The sequence below is a fragment of the Heliangelus exortis genome, chromosome 1, assembly GCF_036169615.1.
Source record: "Heliangelus exortis chromosome 1, bHelExo1.hap1, whole genome shotgun sequence".
Classification (NCBI taxonomy): domain Eukaryota; kingdom Metazoa; phylum Chordata; class Aves; order Apodiformes; family Trochilidae; genus Heliangelus; species Heliangelus exortis.
Genome location: NC_092422.1, coordinates 117,041,149 through 117,060,020, shown reverse-complemented (window position 1 = coordinate 117,060,020; position 18,872 = coordinate 117,041,149). Strand labels below are relative to the sequence as shown.

General features: G+C 39.7%; 1 protein-coding gene across 4 annotated transcripts in view; it reads right to left on the bottom strand.

The window, feature by feature from the left end:
* GTF2E1 (general transcription factor IIE subunit 1) overlaps positions 1–18,872 on the bottom strand; it is a 54,070-nt gene that overhangs the window by 9,780 nt on the left and 25,418 nt on the right. For all 4 annotated transcript variants that reach the window (XM_071760622.1, XM_071760613.1, XM_071760619.1 and 1 more), the window contains one exon: positions 259–460. In XM_071760622.1, the coding sequence (XP_071616723.1) occupies positions 259–460 (202 nt within the window). The remainder of the gene's footprint in view (positions 1–258; positions 461–18,872) is intronic.

Sequence of the window (18,872 nt, the reverse complement as noted above, 5' to 3'; positions counted from 1 at the left end):
CCCACAGAAAACTACACACAGGAGGCTGACCAGGAGAGCAGTAATCTGCCTACTTTAGTAAAAAAATGGTTACAGCCTTTTATCTCCTTATAAACCACAAATTCTTTGGGGAATCTGCCTGTTGCTTGCATAGTTGGTGCTGAACAAGTCAGTCCTCAATGCAGCCAGAGGCTGTATAAGGTTTGGGAAAGCCTCACAGAGCAGAAGAAAGCACTACAAGGAAGCAGCACAGTGAAAGAAGACCAGGCACGTTCCCACCTCTGCTTCAGGGCAGGAATCTCTGTGGGTTCTGGCTCGAGGATTTCATAGGCTAAGTTAACATCTTCTGTCTCACGAAGCAGAGCGTAGATGGGCTCAATCTGCTCATTAAATCTTGCCACGAGTGTCCTTGCATCCTTTTTGGGCATCGCCGACTCATCTTCTTCCACTTCAGTCTCACAGAAAGTACAGCGGAAAGTTCCTAAAATGAAAGAAGTTTCTCAGCATTGGAAGGAAAGCAGCAGGCCCAGCCCTTCACACAGCCTTTCAAGCAGCAGTGCTTTGCTGTTTTCTTAGCTTGATGCTAAACAGCTTTTCTGCTTTTCTCCCCCTGACAATCCTTTCCCACACACAGAGTACCTGGTTATTATTTAAGCAGACAACAAAGAAAGCATTTTGATACCATCCAGTGATACCCAGTGGTACAGTTTCTTGCTCTGAAAAACCCAGATGGGCTGCAGTACCTCTACTGAGACATCTTCTAATATCACTCCCTCTTTCTTGTTACATTATTTTAAATGTCAGCTATGAATGGAATGTGATAAAAACCTTCATAATGCACTCTTCAGAGTTCAGATATTGTCTGTTTCAGTTGCTTGCACTCGTATTTCACAATTGTGTCATTCTACACTGCACCAAGCCCTCTGCAGTAACTGCTAGTATAACCATTTGCACTCTGCAATTAATGAAATAAAGATGGCTTCTCCTTCTGTTTCAGGGCCAAAATATGCAAAACTCGTTGCTGCAGAGCAGCAACTGCAAAAACTTATCCCACCTTATTAACCATATTAACTTTCTGAAGTGAAAGATTTCAGATGGTGAGATAAGAATTGTGTGAATGGCACTTGAGGATAAGTGTCATTTTACAGACCTCATCAGCATCCATAAAAACAATTCAAACATAAAGGCAACTAAGATGGCTGCATGGCAATGCAGTTACAAAAAAAAAAAAAAAAAAAAAATCTACAGAACTCCTGCACAGCAGGCTTTTCAGTTTCATCACTCCATCTGCATGGAGCACCCTTAGGGCAGTCTACTACTACATGCATGATAGGACCTTACCATATGGCCCACAACGAGGGGAGCAGCACAGTGTAATGACTTATCCTTGCAAGTGCTGGTCTGAGAATGAACCACTTCCTCCTCAGAACATTTACCCCCAGAGAAACGCTCACAGGTTTCTCAATTTCTCTTGTTCCTGTATGATTTTTTTGATTATCTGTTCTGTGACACCTATTCACATCTAGCATAATCTCTCAATACCCCAGTGAAGAATGCAAAAGATCTTTTTACTAATAGGGAAGCCTGAGGATAGGTCATATGGGGGAAATTATAAGCTTAAGTCCAAAAACCAGTACTGGAGTCAGTATTGAAGCCTGCTATATCACTGGTGCTATGTACAAGCAGTCCAAAGAATGGGGTTTGCCCAGGGCACACGGGCATGATGTAATGAGACAGGTTGGTGAGCCAGAGCTTCTGGTATCTTGTTTGCCTGCTTACACAGATGTGCTAGTCTTGTCACTTCATTTTTCAGTGTACTTCTTTCTCTGCCTGTAAGACAGTGACAAAACCAGACCCAGCTTCTTCACTAATAGCTGTGAGGAATAGACAATGCTTTCCTTCTCCTTGCAAAACACAAAAAAGCAATGTTTGTAACAGGAGGCAGATCTGCTGCCTCTCACCACAGCCAGTAAAGATGCAGTTTCTACCTTGGCACCATCTGAAGTAGCTTTTGCTCATCGTTACTCATAAACTAATGTGTGTTGCATATGTGGCCTCTAATATGTACACATTTCCTGCAATAAGCTCGCCCTTTAGAAGTTTGTGTTATCTACATTTAAAAGCTAGAGCACCCAATAACAGCAGTACGTAAAGTAAAGGATAAGTGGATAAAGTGCTCTTCTCTCCCATCCAAGCATGAAACACTCTGCCTGTTTTATTCAGGCTGTAAAAACTGCCCCTACTGATTCAAAACCTGGACATTATATAAGCCATCAGCCCGGCAAAAGTTGAAGCCAAAGTTTAGTCTCCCTATCCACTTTTGAGGCTATTGGTGTGACAAACAGGCAAACAAGCTGAATCAATTTAAAATAATTATCGCATCTCAGTTCTCATAACGGACTCAGTGAGCAAACACAGGTTAATAAGGAAAAGTCTTTTTTTTTTTTTACACCCCCCACCAAAAAGTCATGTAACATGTTCCTGAGACAGCTCAGACTTTTCACACTTCCATCTGTGAACCCCGTGAGTATTTGCAAAAGATTAAGATCATAGGGAGATTGGTTCCAATTCAGAGCAGAAAAAAATCTGGAAGTAAATACAGCTCTTATGAAACAGAACTCCTAAAGCTACTGCTGCAACTTCCAACCCTTAGGGTTCTTAATAAGCAAAAGAAAACTTAATAGATGAATTATGTAAATTATGTAAAGAATCTGGGAATGAGTGAAATGACAAGCTTCCTCCATTAATATGCTGATTTTTTTAGAAGCAATGCAGCATTTCACAAGAGACATATGTGACTAGAGAACTGGGAAGTCGCTTTGCCATGGCAGATGGCATTTATATGTTGCAAACCTCTTTTGTTAGACTTTTAAGAGGTCAAAAAATGTCACCAGAGCTTTTATGACATGGCACATCACATTAGCAGTGACACATGTTCCTCATAGATACAAATTGCATGTGACAAATATGAAGTGAAGGCCATCCAAAGGCAGAGAATAGCAACATTCTCACTCCCGTGATGTATTTCTTCCTTCAGCCCTTACACAACTGATAGTTTTCTATTCAAATATGCTGCATAAACCAGAACAAGTAGATATCTGGGACCTACCAGTCATGAGGATTTTCTGCATCTTGGATATGCTAATGGAGAGCATATACATCCCCTCCTTTCCACACATACTCACGCACTCAGCAGATCTTCCTGGCCACATGTTAAAAAACAGCCATCTGAAAAAGATCTCATCTGCTCCCAGACTCTTCAGGGCTGGTACACTGGTAATCTAGCTCCCCAAGGCATACTAAGATTAAAGCTGCTCAAGCTCTGAAGTATAGGGCCAGAATATTTAGAGATAATACCCAATTATTTGATTTCACTTGAGAGAAGGAAAAGGTCAGCTGCTCCCACATACTGCACACTCGTGCAAGCGTGCATGCTCTGTCTGCTATAATTAACACATTTAAATGGCTTCTGCCTCCTAAGGCTCAGTCCAGGTCCTGCTCATATCCTTCTCAAAAGAATTCAAACCTTATCTCCTGCCCAACAAGGCATCTTCCTTTCACTCTGTCTTTTGGGATGCTGGCCAAGACTCTCACTACTCTCATACTTGAAACTATTAAATTTTCAACCTAAACTTATTCTTGTTTATTTCAAACCTAGTTATTATTGTGCAAAAAACTACCTCAGCTCGTCTATCTTCCATCTCACTATTAGTCCTTCAGCTATATTTACAATCTGCATATTTTCATCCCTCCACATTCATTTTGCAAGGCTCAGTAAACCACATATTTTTCTTTGCCTTTTAAAACTGGCCACTTGTTGCTCCAACCATGCAATCTATCAGCCTCATTGGGCATTTCCTCCAGTTTGCTCTTATCCTTCTGCTATGAAGCTAAAAGTTTATACAAGTGTCCAGATGAGTTTTCCCAAAAGCCCAACAGCATTAGTGCTTCTCTGATAGCCACTGAGACCTTTTAAGATCACAGATCATGAAAGTGCTGCCTCATTTATCAGAAGGTCTAGCAACAACCCTAGATCTTCCTTTCTCCTTTATAAAGTTTCCAGTTGATGAGCTCCATGTTTACAGGAGACTTTTGCATTAGATGCATGACACATTACTTAACTCTATAATCTTTCAGCTCCTTTTTACTTTTCCAGCCTTCATCCTCATCCAATTCTTTATTCTTGCCTGGATGACAAAACATTAAGCTAATTTATTTTCAAAATCTCCCACAACCTTCTTTTAGAAGCAGCATTATAACCATTACATAGAGAGTGAGCTAAGGCACAGATGGCTCAATTTTGGAAGTATCTGATGATTTAGCAGTACTTGAGATGCCTAACAAATGCTTTTCTGAAACTTCAGTTTCAGAAAAGTGCGTGCAGTATTTTTACCAATCTTCTTCCAGGCTCCAGAATCAGGCATCTCAAAAGAGTAAGGTACAACAGCTAATTGTTGAGCTCAAAAGGATTAATCCAAGACCACACAGAAACTGCTGGAGGCCTGGAGGATGAGTTCCCATGGCTAGCTACTACAGCCATTTTCTTCAAGTAATTCCCTGACTCTTTCACTGCATGTTTTTCCTTCTTCTGCAGCAAGCCAGAAAAAAAAATGCATTATATGTGCATAGCTCATCTCTGTTACTGAGCAAAGCACATGTTACAAGTGTGTGGGGGAAATACGTGTTAGAAAAAAAGTTACAGGATGTATAAGCTATTTTAATTTCAGCACTCTCTTAGCCTGAGTGCATTATTTGATGCTAAAAAGAGTATTAAAATCCTGAGGAAAAAGACAGGAGTTTCCTAAAATTCTACCAACAGGAAGCCAAACTAATTCCACCAGCCATGTGATTTTGTGCTGACAGCCATATGGTTCATCTGCAGACCTGGAGCCCTCAGTTCCACGCAAGCTTCTGACATTTGACTGAATGAAACAGCAGAGAAGATCACAACCTGCTAGTGCTGCGTCGATCGGCTGCAGGAGGGAGCAGGACACCTTGCCAGCTTGCCTCCTAGCAACAAAGGGAGGATGAGAAGGTAACACCTTAGGTCCTGCTCTAGCTTCCCCAAAGAAATGTGCTTTGTGGGGACCTGCTATCCTCCCTGCTTGCCCCCAGCCTGAGGCATCCTACCCAGATCTTCTCACCTGATCCCATTCCTGTTCCTGATTTTCCCTGTGATGCTGGTCCTGTTCTACTTGCTAGCAAGTCCTGGACTATCTAGTCCTGGTTTCTCAGCCTGGGCTTCTCTCACTTCTCAGACTTTCCTGTCCAACCTTTCTTTTTTCAAGCTCGGCCTCTCCACACTCCTGTGGCTCTCTCACCCATGCTCTTTGATCAGCTAATTTTGATTCTTAATTTGAGCCCCAGTCATCAGATTAATTTTCCATTTCAAGCTAGAGAACCCCCCCTTCTACTTTCTCAGCATCCCATCCTTCAGAATGGCCAAACTCTTTTATTGATTACATTTTCCCAAGTGATTTAAATTCAGTTGGATGCATAGAATAGAAAAACTCAGCAAAAAATACGTTTGACAAGTTTTGAACAAAAAACACAGAGCAATTCCTACGCCTGCCTTCCACAAACAACACAAACTGATGTAACAGAAATAGTTGGCAACCTAAGTAATGGGCAGTACTTATTATATTTATTTATAATTAATTTCCTTTCGTTTCTTATTGATTTCCAAGATTTGGAGGGCTGTTTATGACAGTTCCTAAAGGCTTTTCTTTCCTAAATCATTAAAGACACAAATAGTGGGCAAAGTGGCTACAACAGACCTGGATCATTAGTTACCGTAACATACTCCACATTAGGATGTAAGGATACTCACCTACTAGAAGTAGCAGCCTGAGGGGTTAAACTGAAGCAAAGAGAGCTTTAATGACCTTATTGAACCGAGCTAGTAACAGATAATTGTTTAAACAGTTGATAGTTAACTGTATTAATGATAATTCATACTAGAGTGTAGAAGCAGTGGTGATCTTGTGTGACTCCCAAACTTAAATATACTTCTCAGCCCTCATTCCATTGTCCTTAGCATCTCAATGAGAAAGCAACCCAGTGAATTTGAGTGGGAAACAGTGTTTCTGCCCCAAATCTCCTGTTGATTTTATCAAGTATGCTTGATAAAATGGCCCCAGCTCTCTTTTGTCCCCATACTGGAGACCTATCGTCCCAAGCACATTTGTGTTCACATTTGACTTCCAAAAACCCATCTGTTTTATGCCAAAAATAGAGAAGCTCACCAATAAAAATCTGCCTCCTGAACACCCAGCAATACCATTCTCTCTTGCAAGTAATTCCATGTTTTTACACATGCATTAAAAGAGCCAACGACAGAGCACAGCATGTTACATAAAATGTAGTGCCATATCTCATCTTTCTGAGAAAGGTTTTATGGTCCACTGGATCTCAAGCTCTTGAGGACACTACACAGTCCAGGGCTGACTGCAGTTATCTTGAAATGTGAGGCATAAAGAGCATGTTTTTATCTTAGTCCTGTTTGGGAAAGTCCAGAGCAGATGTTGCTGTCACAAGCTTCTTAAGGTACAGGAACAAACACTGGACCACATGTAGGAAATGTCAGTTTTGGGAAGATTTGCTAGCCCCACTTCTGAATTAATACATCTATCTTTGCCAATGAAACCCAAAATGCATCAGGCTTAATTCTAACAGTCTAGAGAGGCTTGCTTTAAAATTTCTATCTATGAAGAAGGTAAGGCATATTACAACTGAGATAGGTAACCTTGGGCAGAGATGGAGTAGAGCAAATCCAGAACATGTGGGTGGCATCTGAAAGCAGAGAAATGAAAAGTACATAGGACAACACTGCCAAGAGGAGATGGTCAGTGCAGTGGCTGAGCCAAGCACCCCTGTGAACAGCTCTGCTACCACATTGTGACCCTTGCCAGATGAGGCTTGAGCAGACATGAATGTGGACTACTAAACACAGTTGTTGCCCCCCAAAACTTTCAGCTGTGATTTTGAGAGTCTAAGAAAGTACAGCATCTCCTCCATCCCTCTTCCTTACCCATTCTGGGTAGGAAGAATAGCAAAAAACAACACTAAAGTCTGCCAGACAAATCATGTTATCAGACCCTACACTGAAATTTTGCTAAAACATCTTTTATATTACATTTCTGCCTCAGATGAATGAAGAAACTTGTGGAGTGTGCGTTTATAAAATTGTCAAGCACAGCAGTTCAGCTAGAAATTGGGCTAGGAACAATGTAACTAATACTGTTATCTGAGGAGAGATTTTTAATCTGTTCATGGATTTTTGTATAGCACCTGAATACCTAAGAAAGTTGTGTTATCTACTGTTTACAAATTGGATCAAGACCCCAAAATCAAAGAGGAAAAAAAACCCCAACAACCCTTTTTACTTTATATGCCCCAAATGTACAATTAGTTTCACCCAGCTCTGTACATATTCTAGGATAAATCCCACTGAGTCACCAGCTATGACGTTGATACCTCTCAGTATCAGACCAGAAGACTAATATGGGTTTCTGAGAATAAGCAAGGATCATTTACCCACAAACACCATGTTTTCATTGACCTGTTCAGTATGAAACGAGGCTGTATGGTGGAGGCAGAAGGTCCCTGCCCATGCAGGGGGGTTGGAACTCGACAATCTTTAAGGTCCTTTTCAACCCAAACCATTCCGTGATTCTATGATTCTATAAAAACCACATCCCAAGGACAGCCATGAAGTGTCTAGCCCACGTGTATAAGAGGTTTGGGAAGGAGTCATATACTTCTACCTTCCAAATCAGCCTTCAAAAAGGTTTATTCTATTAATTCAGTACATGCAAACATCAGTATCTGATCATACAATTCAACACCATTTCATAATACAGCTCTGACATTTGAGTACCTGTTTTTGAGCCTTAACAATGCTTCCTAAAGATTTTTCTTGTTTAATATAAATTCAGAGTATTGAATTGCCCAGCAGGTATTAAACAGAGAGTAAACATTTCATTTGGGACTAACGTCAATCAATTTCTTTTCAAAGCTTCTATTATTGTAATATAGATGTAACAAACACAGCATTTAAAGGCATTTATGCAGAAACTCTATTTCTGATTCAGATGAGATATTTCTGCCAGAAATGTGTTCAAGGGGGTTAAGAACTGCAACTCACCAACACATGAAAAATTATCAAAACAATTTGTTTAAAAAAATAAAAACAAGATGACAACTTACAACAACAGAAATACAGGTATACTCTTAAACACACACAGCAGGATTAGCAACAGATGAAAGAAAAACGTTTTATAATTGCCATTTACCAGTGTATCACTATAATAAGAAGGAAATTTCACTTAGCCAGTGGTATATGGTCATGTATTATTTATTCTCCCTGAGAGCAGCGTGTAAATGTACAAAAACTGAGGGGCTGGTAGTGCTGGAAACAGAAGGTCTCTCTGTTAAGCTGCAGAGTGGATTTTAGTCAGGAAGTTACATTATCCTAGGCATAATTTGGAAAAATGTTGGTGCTGGAATGTTACTACAGATGGCTGAGAACGGTGTCCAGCACTAGGTCTGGACCCACTCAGCACAAAATGAATCCAGCTCTTAACAATGAGAGTAGGAATAGTTGAGATAAGAGACCCTTTCTAAGACCTTTTAATACATAAGGACATCGTTCTGCCCTGAAAATCTCAAGCATTAAGGGACAAGAAAACAAAGGCAGAAAAACGTTCAGAGACTCATTCCAGATCCCCCTGTGTCAGGGAAATATGAAAGACTTCCCATGCCATTTATTAAACCACACCAGCACTTCTGGTTTTCAGGAAGAGACTTGTCCTTCCATGTTTGCTGTTACAACAGATTCCCTGAGGAGAGCAATTTACAACTCTGGCACACTTCCTATGCTACTAGGGGGCTTAGAATTCTATAAATGATGGGTCAAATGCTTACAAAAAGGGCTTCAAATTCAATAGATGGTGGCTCAGAAACACCAACAATCAAAAACCTTAACCTTCAAATTCTCTCCAGAGTTAATTTGTGGCAAGAAAGATTACCTACTGCATGGGCTTCCTCCACAGAGCTACTAGCGACACCAACAGAGAACAATACAGATTAATTAAAAAAATATAAAATGTAATTTTCTCCCCATTATGGATTCCAGTTTAAAAGAGTAGCCAAGAGAACATGCCATGGATGCCGAGACTTTGCATTAATGCAGATACACCCATGTACACTTGTGAATATACTTAAGAACAAAGAGCAAGAGTGAACTCCTTAAACCATCGTTCCAAGGCCATATATGCAAGTCTATCAGAGCTAATGTCAGACACATGTCCTTCCACATCAGTGTTTCAGTGACAGGCCTTGGGATGGCAGCAGCCGGGAAAAGCATGAAAGAGAAAGCAAGAGAGTGAGCTCCAAGCCTGAGTGCTATTTCCAGCCTTGTTTTCAATGGCATCAGACAATGGGCCAACACCAAGAGGACAACCTGCTATTCAGTCTTCTTTTTCCCTTTTTGTTTTCCAAGAGGTTTTGGAGGCCCTTCACAACGAACAAAGCAGGTTTTGCAGATGCTAGTTACTTAAAAACAAAGACCATCTATTATCTGAATAGAGACCATGTTACCTTCCTTCCAAGGTCTGGAATAGCTCATGGACAACTCTCATCAGCTGTTCACTGGTATGAGAGATCACGCTTTTGAATGTGCCCCAGCACAAATGTACAATAGTATGCAATAAGAATAAATACTACACTCTAGCTGACTCTTTGATTCAGTTTTTGCTGGGAATATGAAGGATGATGCACACTAGCATCTTCTACTCAATTAACTTGTATTCTCAGCTCACAAAAGGTAACAGATACCCTTCTGAGACATATGGACATAACCTTTGCCTGTGAGTGCCATTTTTTAACGCCTGCGTTACACAGTACTTCTATAAATCTATTAATTCTTTTTGTATTTCTCTTATTTTATCACATGAAGCCTCACTTGTTAGCTGCCACCAAGAAAATCCATGTATTCTTTTCTTGTACCTTTAGGTAAACTTCTGAATAGTCTGGCCAGTCCCTGTTCTCTCTTTGTGTTAATGCTATGCTGATTAAAACCCCCATCATGCAAAGCACTTCTTTACTCATTACTCTCACAGTAAATGTCCTTTCTCCCTTCCTTGAGAAAACCTGGCATGCCAAATGGACTCCAAACCAATGCAAGTAAGGCTGTATGAAGACCACCTCTCATGGCTGGGAAAGGATAAGTCAACCCAGATTCCACCTGCAGGACCCCCTGTAGATGACCCAGTGCTCAGTCCTGTGGCCAGACCTGACAGAAAGAAGTCAAAAGAAGTGAGAATGCAAAGCTTCCTCCAAAGATGGTGCAGTCAGTGCCTTCACTGCTGCTCTTCTCCCTCTGTCCAAGCAGAGCCATTAGACTGATGGGAGCAGCACTGAAAGCTTGGGCAGCAATTTGTGGCCAAGGCAGTGGCTGGCAGGAAGGACCCCATTTTCTCATTAAGTAGAAAACAGAAAGCAAATGGAAAGAGAGGCTCCCCAGGACTGAGCTGAGCTCCAGATTGTAGGAAGGTGACAGAATTGTTGAGGAAAGAAATAAGTTGTCATTTTCTAAGTGGTTGCAGAGATGCTAGGAGGTAATCTGGAGGAAAAAAGAGAGCAAGCTAGCACACACTAGGCCTACAGAAGTGTTGGGGGAAAAAAAGGTCCAATAAAAGGGTACCAGGTGAAACATGCAGAAGAAATTGATGACACTGCTCAAATTCTCATCCATTATAGTGAGGTGGATTTCTTATGAAGCTGGGACTAAGGTATGGGTAGCCCTCTCCCACACTGCCTCAGAGTACTAGTGATGGGGTCAGGGGGTGAAATGTATTTGTTACCTTCCCAGAGAATGACCTTTTCTATGCCTTTTCATTAGAATCCTGCTACAGGAATTACATAGGCCAAGAGAGGTGAGAGGGACTAAAACAACAGCATGGCCTAGTGAGAACACCTCACCTAGTGAGGACCAAGTGCTATGTTAAAAGCAAGATTTTGGTGAACAACCCTTCAAATATCAAATTCCCAGCACTCTCACATCTGCTATCCCATTGGAAAGGAGGTGTTGTTTTCAATTATTACTCTTTTTAGAGGAAAAGTTTCTTTAACACCTAAAGACAAGTTTTGTTTTCTGTATTGCAATGTTTCATCACAGTTTTAATGGTAAAAGTAACACTTGCCAATGGCAAGGCTACTCTGCAGGGTTTGTACCTATCCCAGTCTGATGAGCATCCAACCACTTAAAAAGCCACCCCACCTGCACATAATTTTCTTTAAACCATTTTCTCACTCCAGCAACTTGCATACCAAAAGAAGCAGTTTGGAAAGGTAAGGACAATGAAATAAACTGGTTCCTGACATTTTTTCAGATGCTAAAAAAATAGGTAAGACAGGACATTTCAGACACTAGGGATGCAAAATACTAGGAGCCTTTTTCAGTGGCACATAGCAAAATTGGTCAGAAACAAAGCCAGAAATACTGGTTTTCCAGCTCAGATTGACCCATGTATAAGAAATAATCCAATAATTTATTTACATTTGTACCATTTGCAACACAAGGCAAAAGGATTAGGAGTGTTTTAACAGTGTTTCTGACCTAAAGATTACTGTTTTTGCAGATAACCCACTACTGATTTGCGATCTCACTCATGGAGCTGTTAAAGAGAGATAGTGATAAAACCTAAAGTAATGCCAGACAAAGCAATACAGTCTCCTTGACAAATGGAAATCTTGAGGGTCCAGAGGGATCACCACTTTTCATGTCATTCTATCGTATTTCTGCTTTAAGTTCATGTCTTCTTACTGCTAATATCTCAAATTAAGTCACCTGAAAAAAATTAGAGCTGAAGAAGCTTAATTCAGCCTTGCCTTGTCTTTCACTCACTGCTATAGAGTTCTCAGATCTTTTGTATAGGAAATACCTCTTTAGCATCCTGAAACATCACTACCATTTAAAACAAGTGTAAAAGAAAAGAGAAGCAGTTAAAAGAACCCATGAAGAAAGAGCAAGTTTCAGTCTGCCTTTTATATTTTACATTGAATATTTGTGTAGAAGTGCTATTTAAGGTAGACTGTACAGACATGATAGTCTTAGGTAATTTAATGTAACACCTGAGATTGCTTCCAAAACAAAAATATAAGTTTTCCATAAATGACACCCCAGCAAAATGTATCTTTGGACAATAAACTGTATGTTTGTTGGCATCTGAAAGGAGATGCCAAGACAACCTGGAAAATAGAAGCTGAAGACACAAAATTAGAAATATAGTGTAACAAATGTTACTAGGTTAACAAATTAGACTGACAGGTTATCTAAGTGGAATAAGTGATCAAAATTGATTTCCACTACAAGATATTTATTTATTAATATATAAAAATAAATAAAAAAATTTATTTCTTAATTTGATCAAAGAAAACAACTGCTAATTCTTACAGGATTTCATTAACCTCTTTAGTCAAACAGAAAAAAACCTCACAAAACAATAAAGGTAATACGGATAAACTACCTTTCATATCACTAAAGCACCAAATCTCTGGAGCTGTACCTCTGATACTGTCTTTTGCATCAACAGGTTGAGTTAGCTTTCCCCTGCTCTTGTACAAAGAGAATTAATGTTTGTGGGTGTTTTGAGCACAGCTAGGGTCAAGTCCTTTCCTCTGACATAGACCACAAATCTGAACTAGGCACGTCCGTGGATAATGTTTCACACTGTCCATATAGGCATTGCTCACAAAGGTCCTATAAACCTCTTAAATGTTTTTATTTCTGATGATCTACAGTTCCACTGAGACAAAAGGAAGAAAGTGACCAGGTTTTTCCAGTTGCTTTTTAGTAGCTAGACATTCCTGCAGATATTTAAAAGACCGTAAGTACAATAAAAAAAAAAAAAACTAAACAAAATCCAAATCCTAAAAAACATTCCTGCTTTTCTTTCTATGTAGTCTTTTCTTCATCAGAAACTTCTCATATCTTCAAAACCAAATGCTTCTCTGATAACCCATTTGACAGAGCTGCTTTTCTCCCCTGCCTTCCCTTTTCCCAGAGGGAGCAGTGGCTTAACTGATCATGTGCCACTACAGCTCCTGATTAATTCTGATAGACAACCAGCAGTTAGCTGGCACATCATCATCATTGCCCTAGGATGAACAATAATCTGCCTTGCCATCTGCTCCCAAACTTATTTTTAACCAGTCAATGCTCCCCCCAGTATGGCAAGCATGGCAGGAATGGCACCCTTCCCCCTGGAAGTGTTTTGCTGCAAGGTGGTGGCAGGGGGCAAGGAGGGAACATCCAGTTATGTGCCCCTGAGCACCGTGGTGGAGAGGGAACAGATGGATAAATGCAGGATCAGAGCAATGAAAAATTGCTTCTGCTCCCCAGGGGCAGGCGGCTGCCTGTTCTCCTCCAGCAGCCAGGGAGTGTGTTGCTGTTTTTCAGTTCTTTGGACAGCTTTGATAATGTCAACTGTTCCAGGGTGGCAGAAGAAATAGAGGGAGGTAATATATATTGACTATTTACTGACAGGGATATGCACCCCTGTATTTACTGAGGACTGTGTGAAATTTCAACATAAAAGCTTTTTTGATCACTTCAGTTCATCTCTGAAAGTTAAAACTATACAATATTCAATCAGACATTGCCCTGAGCCTTGTGTAGGGTGGACTTGCCTCAGAAAATTTGATTCTGCATCACTGTTCCAGTTCACAAACAAATGCCTTGCCTTATTCTAGGCTTTTTTTCTGCACATTTGAATCAGCAGATTGCCAATTTTAGGACATGTTTTCCTACTATGTTTATGCTGCAAGCCAGGGTCATGGTAATTAAAGGATAGCAAACAGCACACCATCTCTGGAGCCCTCTACTTACTGAAACTAACACATCAGTGGTACTAAAAGCATAACATGCAAACTGCATGCAAGAGCACGCATACAGACAGAAAATCTGTCCCTTTTAGAAGACACAAGACTCACTGCAAATCAGCAGGCCAGCTGCCCTTTTGAAAGCACAGCAGTCATCTGAGAGCTGTGACAGACATCTTTCCCTGGCTGCAGGAAGAACAAGGCAGACTGCTCCATCAGAACAGCAGTGTACTGTAGTGACCCTAACCAGGAGGCTACTGCACAGCCAGTGATCCTGCTGAAGAGTTTCCCTGACCAGTTGCAGGTCTGTGCTGTGCCACATTCAACACTTGGCCCTCAGGGCTGTGTGGCTCATGTACCCTGGCTGCAGGATAAACTTGGCCAGTAATCATTCCAGAGGGCTCTGTAAGCAGCTTTCACATCAGCAATTACACCATGTCTTTATCTTCAAGTGAAGCAGCATGCTCTCATACAAAATTTGTTTTGCTCAACAGCAGAAATTCTATTAATAAAATTTTCTTCTAAGAAATAGCTGTGAGAACACTAAAGACCATCATACTGTTGAACCTTTCCACTGGATGGGATTCTGCACATTGTGCTGGATCCTGACTGGAGGTCTGTCCAATGTGGCACAACACAGCAGTGTAACATTAGCCATTCTCCCTTGCCTTCTTGTCAGTGCCAATCAATGATGCTTTGGTAAATACCTCACAGAGAGTCTGAGTGCATTTCTTACGAGGACCATAGCAAACACTTGTACCAGTGCCTTACACGTATGACTGACACAGACCATCTGCTAACCTGTGTAAGTGAAAGTCACAGCAGTGCTGTTTACTTTAACACAATCATTTCATGTCTGACTTGGCACTGAACATGATGCTCTTGTCCAATTCTCCCAGATTCCAACACATGCAGGCTGAAAGAAAAGTATAAGACTGCAGGTTGATTCCTATGTGTAATTCTTGATCCTCACATCCTTTTCTACTGCTCCTAGCATGCTCACTTATAAGGTATGCTGGAAGGCATACTCATCCTTTGGGGAGACTCTCTGTAGTGAACTTGCTGGTTTGAAATTGGCCTGGAAGAAAGCTTAATTCAGCTTGAATTTATTTAAGTGATCACCAGTAAAAACCAAACAATCCAGTAACATTCTTGATTGTTTGCACTTGTAAGAAGTTTCAGGGGTGAAAACAGAATATACAGATAAGAATGCTACCAAAAGCCACGTTCACACTCAAAACACTGTCCAGAATCTGAGCCAAGATAATCTGTGATCTCAGTTTGCTTGTAAATTATTTTAGCAAATGAAAATAAAGCACAGTAGAATAATAATGACTACCAGAAAAATACTTTTAAGATCAATTGATAGAGTTTGTTTTTATAAATAAAAGGATTTTTTAATGAATAGTTTTCTTAATGAAAACTAAAACCTATTATTTTTGTAGGACAGTTCAGTGTCTCTCTTGGATTACACCGTTCTGTAGAAAAGAGAAGTTTAACATACAGAAGATCATACGTGAGCTTAATTTTAACATACCCCTGTTCAGTAGGTCTTCCAGAGACCAGTAGGTCTTTCCAGAATGAAAGTGGCATTCAGATGGTGTACATGAGAGCTAGAGAGGGCTCTTTCCACTTTACTTAAAACACTTAAAACATATAAAACACATCAAAACCAGACAGGAACATAGGGGCTACTATTCTGCAGGGCACCCTTCACTGACAGCACAGAAAAAAAAGCTCTGTTACAAAGCACCTTCTGCTTTGGGCATCCATGTCTGCTCTCTAAATGCTTTAAGTTATGGAAGATGAATACTTTGTTTGGTATCAATGACCATGTTTGGAGAATTTCTCTCCCATTTATCCAGCTGTATTACTGCAACATTTTCTAAGCCCTGCAAACCTAATTTTGGCTTCCTTCCAAAGTCTTCCTTCCAAAGTCTTCAAAAGAGTAGAAAAGTTATCTGCTTCAGCGTCCTGAGCATTTTATTTTCATTTTAGCAGTATTAACTATTGAAGACTGCCATCCTGCATTTGATAATTCCAGCACAGGCAGATGAAAGGTTTTAGTTTCAAATTGTGACTTGAGAAAGAAAATAACAATACCCCAGTCTTCTGGTTTTTTTTCTGAGGATAAGTGTTTAGAAGTCTGAACTCAAAGTCTCTTTCTAGGTTTGTCACCAAGTTACTTCCATATAGGAACACATCATATATATATACCCATGCAAGTTATGTTTACATATGTATGTAATTTGCAAGTCCTCACTGTAACAATATCAGTTATTGCCATTAGAGAAGAACATTACTAACACAATTATTAGCTCTTTATAATAGATTAACTTTGTTGCCAGTAACTGCCAGCATATTCTAATATTATGCATGAAAACACAGTTTAATGCAAGAGTAGGCTGCAGTGAACTCATCTCCAAAAAAATTGTTGCATTTCTTATGAGAAGGGCATTTGCCTATTGTGAGACACGTATGTACAGAAGTAATAAAGTTTCAAATCTACTTCAACATTGCTCATTTACTGACGTGTGAGTATCAGTTATCCTCTTCTTCAATCAAAGCCACAAAGCTCCAGCACTGTTCTGTTTAGAACTTTAAGTACTTCTCTGTTCTTTTACTAAATACACATTCTTTTCAGAGGGAATTTCCATCAAAAATTTCTCTTGTTCTCTCAGATCAGGGGTCTTTCCTTATTTAAACAACCCAAGATCCTCTCAACATTTTTGCAACAGCATTCCTTTTAACAAAAACCTGATTCTCCTAAATATTTTTGAATTAATTTTGCCTCATTCACAACAAACCGGGGAATGAAGCAATTTGTTCTGGTTCCATTTGAACACACAGGGATCAGGGGATATTTTGCCTTAGAGCTATGACTAAATGAGGCGAACAGAGAATGAAGAAAACCAAAACCCAAACTCACATAATCTTGCTCTGCTGGCACCTGCAACTGATCACTTTTAAGAGGAAGCAGGCACACAAGCAATCACTTGTTATCACCGAAACCCCAAACCAGAGTATTCTCAGTTCTCCTTGAGCACAAGGTGAAGAACAGCACTACAAAGTAAGTGGCATCCTTTTCTGCGTAATCCAAGGGACTACCTTTCAGATAGGTCATGATTTATAAGTATCCACCATCTCTTTTTAATCTGTTCATTGTCTGCCTGATGCACAGAAAGAAATTCACAGAAACACGGTGATACAGGTCAAAGATGCAAGAGAAATCCCTCCATTTCACAACAAAGTATTCAGTACTTACAAAGCATTTACTTGAGGGTCAAGGAAAGCCAGATGAAAGATTGCAGTGGAAGCAAGAAGAAATATTCAGATTTTTGACAAAAGCAGTCAGAAAGAGATCAAAGTACTTTATAAAAATCCATGCAAGTCTTCCAAAGAACAGGAAACACTGCCTTTAAAATTTAGAAACAAATGTGGAGTCCTATTTAGCCCTTAAATAACAAAATTATAATGCTCTGGGATTAAATAAATAAATAAATATTTTCACAAGACAAAGATCCTGACACTGAACAAGTTACCTTTGGAAGGAACTAATTTTGAAGGTCTAGATCACTGGTGTCCAAACTCATTTGATTGTACACCTCATCAGTAAAAAATTATAGCACACTCTTAAGATAAGGATAGTTATAAATTACATACATTTAGTACTTTATTAATATATTATGTAATTATAAAACATATATAAAAATAGGATGATAAAGATGCATTTTAAATTAAATTTAATTTTTAAATTACATGTAATTATATTAAGGGTACAAAAAGCATTTTCTTTATACATTCATGGATTGTTTTGCATGCATCCCACTTTGGAGATTGCTTCAGATGGCATTTTCCCCTCCTTCCTACTCCCACGGAGAGTATCTACTCTCTTGCAGTCCAGTGAGGAACAGCATTTACCTTAAGTTAAAGCAGAGATAAACAACTATGACAGCAACAAGCCCAGTGACTGACATTCAGAAATTGGGTAAGGGTGGAGAGCTGAAACTCACAGCTTATTGTGCTAGGGATTACCCTTCATAACACACTCAAGGAAAAGTGGATCTTTGTGGAGGCCAAAGGATGGAGAATTTACTCACTTGGAGGGAACTAAGCAGAAATACAAATTATTAAAAAAGTGAGCCCAATCTTAAGTTTTGGAGAAGCTAAAATAAAATGGGAAGCCAACAATTTTGAGTGGGGGAAGGGAGGGCATTCATCTAATCTGTATGCTCGTTAGCATACAGAATAACAGGTAAACCATAGTCCAGATAAAACAATCAGAAAATGACTGATAGAGGAAATTTCTAGAAAATCACAGTTTATTGTCAGTCTTAAGAGGGAGGGTGTTTCAAGGGTCTACTCTGGTTAACTTCTATTTTATACTTCCTACTAAAGATTTTAATTGTAGATTTCTATATGCACGTACCATGTACTAATAAGTCAAAATTGGAAAAGGCTGCAAATCCTTTGTAAAAGACACAGTTGGAACAAAGAACTGCCTTCGTGAGTTACCAAAATTGTAAGCAGTCAACAAGATGATGTTTAATGAAGTCCAAATCACCACTCTTTTTATATTATTCACCCTTACCAGCACTTTACCTGCTATATTACATACAGAAGACTGTGAGCCTTAATAAAGCACCTTAGAAATGGCAGAATAGGGATGAAAACAACGTATCATACCAGTGTTCAGACACTGCAATATTGGTGCACTTACAAGGACCTACACAGCTAAGATGAAGCCTATGCTTAAGACTATACCACTATGGATATTCTTCAACAAGGTAATTTCTGAGTAACATACCAATTCCAAGCTTGAACTGCTATAACCCAAGAAGAAAAAGCATATCACAAAATATATGAGAAGGATTTTACATTACAGCTGGCAGCAGTTCTTAAATGAAGTCAACGCAAGCTGAGGAATCAATGTATTTATGCTGAGAAATTGTACAGCATACCTGCAGCCAAACACTGCCACTACACTAATGAAAGTGACTTCATATAGC